Source organism: Astatotilapia calliptera, chromosome 8, assembly GCF_964374335.1.
Source record: "Astatotilapia calliptera chromosome 8, fAstCal68.1, whole genome shotgun sequence".
Classification (NCBI taxonomy): domain Eukaryota; kingdom Metazoa; phylum Chordata; class Actinopteri; order Cichliformes; family Cichlidae; genus Astatotilapia; species Astatotilapia calliptera.
The window spans coordinates 25,431,476-25,442,585 of record NC_137429.1 but is presented as its reverse complement, the minus strand read 5'-3'; the positions used below and the strand labels follow the sequence as shown (position 1 = coordinate 25,442,585).

The window sequence follows — 11,110 nt, the reverse complement described above, 5'->3', positions numbered from 1 at the left end:
CATGCATTTGGTAGAGTTGCATGTTCGTGTTCTTATTGCATCTCAACATGTTTTTGCAGAGCCTGGAATGCAAATGAATGGCTGAAGACTGCTGGTGGCACAACTGTGATTTCTCCAAGCTTCAGTGATTTAGGATAGAGGAAATACAATTAGAGCCAGACTGGAGCTGATTGGATAGTTGTTTTATCACGTTTGGCTGATGTTATCTGACTTGAAAGCTTATAACTTGAGCCCTGTGCTTTGGCGGGGCCTGCCCTGTAGTGCTCTGTTTGTCCCATAGTCATGCCTTGCAGGTTCCTGGGAGCACCTGGCAAGTCCTCCCTGAGCATTTAATAGCTGGAAGTTGCAGTCTTAGATCTCTCCATTGACTCAGCGTTATGCTATTTGCTTCATGGGCTTTACTTCAGCTTTTACAGTTTACACCACCAGACTCTTGATACATTTAATATTCAAACAGTCATCCAACTGCTAAAACCCTGATAACACTGGTAGAATTTGGACAGTGAAAAGTTAAAGGCCCCTTTTTCCTGAAAACTGTCACATTAATTCAGCCATCTAGAAGTTAAAATATACATATGAAAATGGGCATGTATATACAGTGGGGCAAAAAAGTATTTAGTTCCCCCACCTAAAATGATGACAGAGGTCAGTAATTTGCACCAGAGGTACACTTCAACTGTGAGAGACAGAATGTGAAAAAGAAATCCATGAATTCACATGGTAGGATTTGTAAAGAATTTATTCGTAAATTAGGGTGGAAAATAAGTATTTGGTCACCTCAAACAAGGAAAACCTCTGGCTCTCACAGACCTGTAACGTCTTCTGTAAGACGCTTTTCTGTCCCCCACTCGTTACCTGTATGAATGGCACCTGTTTGAACTCATCATCTGTATAAAAGACACCTGTCCACAGCCTCAAACAGTCAGACTCCAAACTCCGCCATGGCCAAGACCAAAGAGCTTTCGAAGGACACCAGGAAAAGTATTGCAGACCTGCACCAGACTGGGAAGAGTGAATCTACAATAGGCAAGCAGCTTGGTGTGAAAAAACCAACTGTGGAAGCAATCATCAGAAAATGGAAGACATACAAGACCACTGATAATCTCCCTCGATCTGGGGCTCCACGCAAGATCTCATCCCGTGGGGTCAAAATGATCATGAGAACGGTGAGCAAAGATCCCAGAACCACACGGGGGGACCTGGTGAATGACCTGCAGAGAGCTGGGACCAAAGTAACAAAGGTCACCATCAGTAACACACTACAACGGCAGGGAATCAAATCCCGCAGTGCCAGACGTGTTCCGCTGCTGAAGCCAGTGCATGTCCAGGCCCGTCTGAAGTTTGCCAGAGAGCACATGGATGATACAGCAGAGGATTGGGAGAATGTCATGTGGTCAGATGAAACCAAAGTAGAACTTTTTGGTATAAACTCAACTCGTCGTGTTTGGAGGAAGAAGAATACTGAGTTGCATCCCAAGAACACCATACCTACTGTGAAGCATGGGGGTGGAAACATCATGCTATGGGGCTGTTTTTCTGCCAAGGGGACAGGACGACTGATCCGTGTTAAGGACAGAATGAATGGGGCCATGTATCGTGAGATTTTGAGCCAAAGTATTGAGTTGTATTTTTGTTATTGACCAAATACTTATTTTTATTTTACTAATTTTACTAATTTACAAATCCTACCATGTGGATTCATGGATTTTTTTTTCACATTCTGTCTCTCACAGTTGAAGTGTACCTCTGGTGCACATTACTGACCTCTGTCATCATTTTAAGTGGAGGAACTTGCACAATCGGTGGCTGACTAAATACTTTTTTGCCCCACTGTAGCAGTATATTTGTTTTTATGTTTAGGTGTTTTTATAAACCTTCATACACAATTAAAACCTTAGTAAGGTTGATTATTCATTTCTATTTTGTTTTTTCTTTTTAAACCTTTTCCCCTTGGGTTATAATTCAAAAGGAACAAGAGAGGGCACACTTTGGAGGTGAGCCCGCCAGACACACCCAATGTACAGCTTGTGCTGAGCAGGTTACAACTTTACCCCATTTATCCACTGTCATCACGATATGACTCAAAAATGTGTACACAAAAACCCTTATGTTAATACATTTTAAAACTTGTGTTAATGTAGCTAAACCTGATTTAAAAAAAAAAACCCTGAGCCACTATTTAATAAAACTCCATTTTTCCCCCTAACCCTAATTAACAGCTAGCTACAAAGGAGTACACGGCTACATTAAGAAAAAAATATCTACCATTTTGGCAATAAAGTAAAAAAGTATTAATATTATTTTGAGAAAAAAAAAGTCAAAATGTGAACATTACAGTTTATTTTCTTAATGTGGTCCTAATACTCCCTAATACTAGCTAAACCTAATTAAAACAAGTGTTACTTTTTCTGTTAGCATATAGCATTTTACCCCTAAAATGACAGAGTAGCTGTGTTTTTATTGAGGTAATTATTCACATAGTCTGCGTTACTACATGTCAACCTCATTAACACAGCTTTCTATTACAATGTAAAGGGTAGTTATTTGTGCTTTTATAGAGATATTTGACATGAGGAAATTTTTGTTGCTACACTTCAACGCACAGTTTTACCAAAGTTATTAATTGGTAGCATGATTGTTTTGTAGCATACATGGTTGCAAAGCTGTGTGTGAAATGTGTGCGTAGTAGCAGATTTATTAGTGGGAAGAAGAAGAACGGGGAGACGCCATTATAAGTGGTGAATGAACTCAGTGATCCAACAAGCGCAGTTTTTGTCATGTAAATTGGCAAAGAGTGGGCCAGTGACTCAGACTGAAACGTGGAGAGGGGAGCTGGGAAATGGGGACATTCTTGTTGGGCTTCTCGTCTGAATCCAAAACTTTACCCCTTTCTTTCCAGCTGCCTGCGGTAGGGAGAAAACCAGCTCCATCAATTCTGCAGATGAGTCCGATTCACGACAGGAGCATCGTGTAAACAGTAAGTAATGTCTAAACTCATAATCAGCATGTCTGCATATGCAGGAACCAGCAGTGTATTTGTGGTCCTTGAACGGTTTATTATCAATTTTACCTTTAGTTCCCACTGAGGGTGAATCATGGTAACTGACTGGTATGTGTATAACCATGTATGTACATGTATAATTAGCACAAAGCTTCTTTCACATGATCCCTTGCTTGATTGTACAAACGATACAGCAGGTGTGCCACACCTTCCCCTTAACTCGTTCAACATCTGAAAGGGCTGTTTAGATTGGCATCTCTCCTTCAGCATTAGCCAAAATACAAAAAGTGTTGAATAAGAAGAGTTGTTTCTAACAAGTTTTGTTCCCCTGGAGAGTCAGCCATTGTCTCAAACCAGATCTGGTTGCTAGGAGTGTATGTCCCCATTCAGGCTGCTCATGTTGTGAAAGGGAAAAGAGATGTTTTCACATTTAAGTTTGAGTCCTTAAATCCCAGATCTGGTCCACGCGTTGGATAAGATGTGATGCGGAGACAGTAAGTGATTGTGAATAACCTTTAACACCTGATGTGTGGTCTGCTGGAGAGCAGAGGAAAAGGCTTTCCAGATAAATACACATAAAATTGCTCAATTGGACTCTGCCCCTTACTGGAATTTCTGCTACTTCCTTTTGCAAACTTCATGCAATGCAAGAAATTTATTAAAGAGCAAAAACTTAGACTGAAGCAAAGATTAAAGGGTTAGTTACAGTAAAAGGGCAGAGCGGGGGTTTACTGAGAACGTTTAACAACAAAACAGTCCAATGATTAATGAGAATCCTGACATCTAAACAAAAAAGCCTGAGGGGCATGGGTTTTGAAGGAATGTAGGCAAGTAAAAGATAATAGTTGAAGTGTTTTAAAGTCCAAAACAGACATCTAATATGTGGGTTCTCATAGAACTCAACCGGAACACAAGCGAGCACACAGCAGCACAAGTGCTTTCCTGTGAAGATCACTCAACACTGCAGCAATAGAGTGTTAAAATGGAAATGATTCTCACTCATAGGCAGGGCTGGATAAACATCACAAGGCCTGGTGGCAGGCGAATTGCTTTTGGGCCGCCCCCTACGCTATAGAACCCGAGTGACTTTGAACGTGGCATAGCTGTTAGGTCAAAAAATGCCTTGTTGATGCCGGAGGTCAGTGGAGACATCTTGAAGTTGATATGAAAGTGAGAGTAACCAAAGGAACCAGCCAGATGGCCCCGCCCCTCCCTGAGCCTGGTTCTGCTGGAGGTTTCTTCCTGTTAAAAGGGAGTTTTTCCTTCCCACTGTCGCCAAAGTGCTTGCTCATAGGGGGTCATATGATTGCTGGGTTTTTCTCTGTGTGTATTATTGTAGGCTCTACCTTACAATATAAAGTGCATTGAGGCGGCTGTTATTGTGATTTGGCGCTGTATAAATAAAATTGAATTTTGAACTCATCTCAAACTGGTTTCTTCAACATGAGAATGAGTTGTGTGCTTGGATGGCCTTCACAGCCATCAAGTCAAAAGAAACACAATTTCAATTTGGGACTTTGGCCAACTGGTCCTGATGTTGCTAACCCAACCAATAATAAATATTAGGGGTGCAACGATACACAAAATTCACGGTTCGGTTCGGTTCGATACTTTGGTGTCACGATTCGATATTTTTTCGATACAAAAAAATGTTCATGCCTTTTTAATTTGTCATTTATTAAAATTATAAATATATATTTTAACTCAAAAGTACAGTTTTTAAATTTAATGTTGTTGAAACAACAAAATAATAAAAATAAATCTATCTGATCGAGGAATCACTCATCTTTGGAAAAGAGAGTTTATTACAGAGAAATGGCTCTTTCCAAAATAAAAGCTATACTATACGCTTCTTCTGGGCTATATTCTCAGCAGCATATTAAACATATCAGGTCCCCATAAGGAGAATCATGTGCTAACGGCTGTCTAAATGACTCGGGTAAAGTTTGTAGCATGCGTGCTTGTTGTTTTTGTCTGCTTCCACTTGTCTTTGCACTAGGATGATGTCGGAGTAAATGTGCAGTCATATTCATTGTGTTCCCACTAGTGCTGTCAGCGTTAATCTTGTTAAAATGACGTTAACATCATAACGCGGCAAATCTCCGTTAACAAGTTACCGCGGATCGCCCCGTGCGTGGGGCTGGACGGCGCCAACACCTTAACAAGCTAACTGCGCTAACGCACTAGTTCCCATCAATTGAGCATTGCGTGGCACATCCATCACACTGTTTTACTTTTGTCCATGCTTACCATCAGGGTCATGCTTCACATGAAAAACAAGATAGTTCCAAAGGCCAGATCTGAATGAGGGTGGGGGAGGTTCAATTTCGGGTAGCGTTGAGGCAGTTGCCATGTTGCAACGAGCTTAGCTTCTGTCTTGCTAGCTTGTGCTGCGCTCAGTGGATCTGCACTCGACAGTGCAGCCTAGGCGGAGTAGTCGAACCCAGATCTGACAGCATCGTCAGAAGAAAAGTTGATAAAATAAATAAATTTTTTTGTTTTGTTCGATACATATGCGTACCGAACCGAAAGCACTGTATCGAACGGTTCAATATCGATACGAGTATTGTTGCACCCCTAATAAATATATGCTTCTTTTACTGACCATTGTCGTGCTGGGCAAATGTCACTGCAGGAGTCCTGAGCTGCAAAATCCAAACATGAAAAAAATAAATAAAATTCAAAAGCGTGACCCCCTAAAAGAGAAAAGAAAAAAAGAAAACAGATCAAACTGAAAATGTTCCCTTTTTTAAAAAAATGTTTTGTTTCGCACTTTAGAACCTCCATACATGAGTTTGAACAAAATGCGATGTCGTGCAGAGTTGGAACACGGAGCTCTTACGAGCTGCCCCATCAGGCATTAATATACTTCTTCTTGCTGTTCGGTTGGAAAGATGTTCCAACAAATTGTGAGAATGACACTTGAATATATTTAAACATTGAAACTGTGAAATTTTCTTTACCTTCAGTTTAAAATGTACCTACACCAAAAAAAGGAAACACAGTGAGGACTGTGAAGTGTGGCAATCAGTACATTAATATGAAATACTGGAAGATGTAAGTACAAGAAGAAAATGTGCCCTGCAAGTATGAGTACACGGTTGTGTAAACACAAATCACAGAACTGTTTCCCGTAGCCTGCAGGCAGAGCTGCTCTGTGTGCCACTCCCAAGAGCATGGGAGGAGGCTGCTGAAGGAGGGGACTGACTGCAGAGTGTCAAGCCCACACAGGTGAACTCCCGCTGGGGTGGAATGCAACGGGCGGGAGGGGGGGCTGACGCACAGAGGTGTGGACCTTTTAACTTAACAGGGTGGGGAAGATGGAGGCGGCGGAAGGGAGTTAACTCTATCTGTTAGAACTACTCACCTGGATAGGAAAGAGTGTGTGTGTGTGTGTGTGTGTGTGTGTGTGTGTGTGTGTGTGTGTGTGTGTGTGTGTGTGTGTGTGTGTGTGTGTGTGTGTGTGTGTGTGTGTGTGAGCATGCAGGAGCAAAAGGAGGGATCAAGTCACAGCCCTCGCAGTATATTCAGTCAGCTGCTCTCACTGAGTCTCATATCTCTCCCACATACACTCTGAGACACACACACACTCACTCTTACTTGAGTGAGCGCAGTTTGAGGGCAAATAAGTCAATATTTGACCAGAGCGGACTGTACAGGAACAAAGAAACAGAAGAGAGTAGAAGCTGGAAGTGCGTCCGTTTCTGTTTGTAAGGGGAACTGTCAACTTGGTCACAAGGATTTGAAGTTTTTGGTTTTTTTTTTTCCTTTTTCTGCTAACAGGTGGATACAAAAACTCTTCACCAAACTCCTGGGTCAAACAAAGCAGAGAAAAAAAACGGGGAAATAGTTTTCTTATTTATTGCTGCACCTTTGGACCTGGACTGGGCGAGAACACAGTAAGTACTGTTTGATCAGTAATCTCTTTGTGTGCGGTTGTAAATTGCCTGATGGCTCCATTGTTTTCAGCGTCCTCTTTAAACGATAATCGCAGAGCTTCGAGAAATCGACTGGCTACTCTACCTGTTGGTGTTTGCATGACTTTTGAGCGAAGTGTCTGGCTGTGAAACGTGCGTTATATAACTTTATATCAGGCCACATGGTTTTAGAATTGCATGCAAGACCGATGACTGAGGTTTAAACAAAGTTGCTTTAAGTTTACTTGTTATTTTCTTTTTTCTTTGTGTGTGTTTGTGAATTTGGCTTCTCGTTCTGCATGATTGCTCACATCAAAACCCAGACTGCAGTGTAGCACAGGTGAAGTGGATCAGCTATGGGGAGAGTAATCCTTCTTCTTTTGCTGCCTGTTGTGTTGCTGCTTGTGTTGTGCTGTTTGTGGTTTTATGGGAGGAATTTGCAGATAGCAGGGCGGGTTTCAGGTGTCACCCTTCAAACACGTTACAAAAGACCCTCCTGCCCTTTCACTGATGATGTCAAGACGAGGTCGGACCCGCACCCAGCGGTGGTATGTTCACCTGGCGGGCATGTTGTTGTCTGTGCAGAAACAAGCCCAGCTTAATGCCCCGCAGACTCCTTCTGAGCAAAGAAAAAAACAAAAAACAGCACGAATGACTCTGCTCTGTTTTCTGTCCCCTCAAAGCTGTAATTTGTGTCAGTGTCAGTGTCATAAATGCCTGCGTGCCTTTGATTTCGCCTGAGCGGGAGCAAAATGCAAAGTTGCACTTTTTTTTAGCTCATATTCGACGACTCATGATTAAGTTTGGGGATAAGAGCTGGTTTGTTCTGTGTTTCAGGCCCAGCTCTTTATTGCTCACGCACACACCTGCAGCCAGCTCAAGTTCACACCGAGTTGCCAGGTTGGCTTTCCCATGTGTTTTTCAGGCTGTGTTTTTAACTCGCACAGGTCATTCTCTCGCCCGAAGGAGAAATTCCTTTTCAGGGTTGTAAATCTTCGTGGCGCGAATCACCTTCTTTTCTTCCTTTTTTTTCTGCGTGTGCACTCAAATCGCATATGCCCACTGCAGCAATTACAGAGACCTTTCATGCCACACAGCGCCCTTTGTTCAGTGCCATGTTCGGTGGAGTGTTTTTTGCAGCTTCCATCCAAGATTCCAGAATGAAATTATAAAGTGGTTTTGTTGTGAAGAGTCTGCACAGCGTGCTGCTGCGAATATTTCCAGGTCCCACCCTGCATCCGCCCTTTCATGTCAGGATTCGATCCATCACTCTGCTGCAAAGATAAAGTTTGCTGGGAACCTTTTTTTCTTTATTGATCTGTATCTGAGATTTCCACCTACACCGTTACAGTGGAGCTGTATTGAATGTGTGTAGTGCAAGATGTACGGTCCCCAGTATTGGCCACGATCGACCTCAGAAGCAGCTTTTTCTTCTGCTGAAGTTTCTTCTAGAGAAGTCAGTTAACAGTTTGAATTAGAGATGACGATTTATTTATTGTAAATGGCTGTACTAACATATTCTCTCTTTGCTAACACTCCTAAAAAGTGTCCAGTGTTTTAAAGAGTAGAAATCAGTGAATGTATTTTAATAGGGTCTAGTGTTTGTCTTTGGAAGCTGCTGTTTTCCCAAACTGAAGTGAAGGTAAGGGGAGCGTCTGGGCCTGGTCTCTCTGTCTGGCCCCGAGAGTGCAGGTGGTTCAAATTACACCAGAGGGAAGTAGATTCTCTGACCTTCTTTTTTTCTTTTCTTTCCCTAAAAGTGGATTTGAGAATTCTTCTACATTTGATTTTTTTCAAATTTGTTCTGTTTCTCTTGCAGGAAGGAGATGGGGAGATGGACGTTACATCTCTCGGTAGGGATCGCGCTTGTAGCGGTCCTGTTGACCTGCTCCTATGCTGAAGGTGAGAATGACCAGATACATGTTACCTCAACTAGACACACATTTATTTATTGAGAACATTTATTGTGAAATATTTCTCAGTGCTGTTTGTTTGAAGCTACTGAGGTGTAGATTGACAGAACCTGTGCTATCTGCAAACTGTCTTGTGCTCATTTGCAGATTTTTCACCAGATTTGTACTCATTTCATTATGTCGACTAAATTACAAATTGATTACTGAAAGCTATAACTGGCGTATTTTTTTTTTTTTTTACGAATGAAGAAGTTGGATTTGACCTTAATTTTATAAAAGCTCTATTAAACCTGCTGGTTTAGCCAACTTTTATGGAATACAGGACCAAAATGAGAGATTTGAAGATGTGCTTGGTGTCAGTTGAGCTGCTGTTCACAGGTTCGGTTCTCACTGCGTTTCCTCTCTGTGATTCCTTCTGAGAGCGTTTCATTTTCTTTCTGCTCCAACAGAGAACTACTGCTTTGCCTCCAGGGCCAGCTCCTGCTCAGAATGTCTGCAAGCCGGGGTCGGCTGCGCTTACTGCTCTGAAGAGGTGAGAGTAAAAAACTGCAGAAATACGAAAGAGCAGAAAGACGATTCATTCTCAATGTTCTCATTCTTAGCATTTTGAATTTCAGGTGACACTGTTGCCTTATGTGAAGTAGTGAAGTTTATCTATTAGGTTGTAGTCAACAACTAATACATAAACAATGACATTTTAATGACAGAAAAATTCCTGTTTTTCAACTATACACTAAAGAAGTGTCTGGTTTTTTTTTTCTTGAAGTAAATTCACAGAACAAAGGATATTTTCTGTGAATTAATGAAAACTTTATGTTTTATAATTACAGGACAGTTTGGGCAATGAACTGCAAAAACCTTTTCTGTGATTTTACACATTTATCATGTAGTTTCACTGGTCCGACCCACTTAAGTCTGTTGTATAATTATATTCTGTATAATGAGTGTCACGTCCCTGGTCTATAGACTGAATGTATTCCCTTTCCAATCATCTTACCTAAGTGGTCAAATGAAGATTCTGCAGGAAAGCAGTCTTCACAAATCAATCTTCCTTCTCACTCAGACCTATAATGGCCCTCGCTGTGACCTGCATAAGAACATAATTGTCCATGGCTGCCAGGCTGCAAGCATCATTACAGTTAAAAGCAGCCAGGAGATACTAAAGGTAAGTCCTGATCACTCTTCCACCAGTTTGGCCTCAGATTAATTGTTTTCAGTCAAAAGAATTTCTAGATTTCAACTTTCACATGTTCTTCTTCTTCTATCTCTCCTTCTGCGCAGAACGAATCAATCAACGTCAATCTTGAGAAGTCTCAGGTGTCACCACAGAGTACCATGATGACCTTCCTGCCAGGGGAGGAGAAAAACATGACGGTGCAGGTGTTTGCCCCAGAGAAAGGCCCTCTGGATCTTTATATTCTTATGGACTTTTCAAATTCCATGGAGGACGATTTGGACAACTTGAAAAAAATGGGGAAGCAGTTGGGTGAGCATCCTTGCAAAGGCGATGTGTCCTGATGAGTGTCGATGTTATACTGACTGGGAATGTATTTCCTGTAGCTTTGCTGGTGGGGAAGCTGTCGAGTGACTACACTATTGGATTTGGAGAGTTTGTGGACAAAGTGATAGAGCCCCAGACTGACATGAGGCCCATCAAGTAAGAAAAAATGAAGAAAGTTGAGCACAGTCTGTACGTGCATTAACATAGTCAAAACATAATTTCCTCTTTGTCTTTTTTCCATCCTCTTTGTCAGACTTAAACAGCCATGGCCCAACAGCGACCCTCCGTTTGCTTTCAAAAATGTCATTAAATTGACAAGCAACGTAAGTGAATTCACCGAGAAACTTCAGAAGGAGAGAATTTCTGGCAACCTGGATGCCCCAGAGGGAGGCTTCGATGCCATATTGCAGGCTGCAGTGTGCGGGGTAAATAAAAATACTAAACCAGTGTTGCTACGCCTACATTTGTGTTAAATTCACAGGTCTAAGACTGTCACCGGGTCCGTTTTCTGCCGCTTGTCTGGGCCAGGTCGCAGGGGCAGCAGCTTAAGTAGAAAAGCCCAGTCCGTTGAACAATCACCTCCTCCAGCTCATCAACCGAAACACAGGCATTCCCAGGACAGCAGAGAGATGTAATCTCTCCACTGTGTGCTGGATCTACCCCAGGACCTACTCCTGTTCTACCTCTCCTGGTAGGAAATGCCCAGAACACCTCAAACAGGAGGCATCTTTGTCAGATGCCCAACTAGCTCCTTTCTTCCTCAGGAAGAGGCAAAGCC

The 11,110-nt window shown here is 42.1% G+C and overlaps 1 protein-coding gene across 4 annotated transcripts in view; it reads left to right on the top strand.

The window, feature by feature from the left end:
- The first annotated feature begins 2,795 nt into the window (after window positions 1-2,795).
- itgb4 (integrin, beta 4) overlaps window positions 2,796-11,110 on the top strand; it is a 28,187-nt gene continuing 19,872 nt past the window's right edge. For 2 of the 4 annotated variants that reach the window (XM_080305634.1, XM_080305631.1), the window contains exons 1-7: window positions 6,522-6,900; window positions 8,738-8,820; window positions 9,281-9,363; window positions 9,895-9,996; window positions 10,113-10,317; window positions 10,392-10,488; window positions 10,586-10,757. In XM_080305634.1, the coding sequence (XP_080161760.1) occupies window positions 8,745-8,820; window positions 9,281-9,363; window positions 9,895-9,996; window positions 10,113-10,317; window positions 10,392-10,488; window positions 10,586-10,757 (735 nt within the window). In that variant the 5' untranslated portion in view covers window positions 6,522-6,900; window positions 8,738-8,744. Of the gene's footprint in view, window positions 2,978-6,521; window positions 6,905-8,734; window positions 8,821-9,280; window positions 9,364-9,894; window positions 9,997-10,112; window positions 10,318-10,391; window positions 10,489-10,585; window positions 10,758-11,110 lie in introns of those variants that run through there. The other 2 variants (XM_080305632.1, XM_080305633.1) reach the window with 2 other exon arrangements.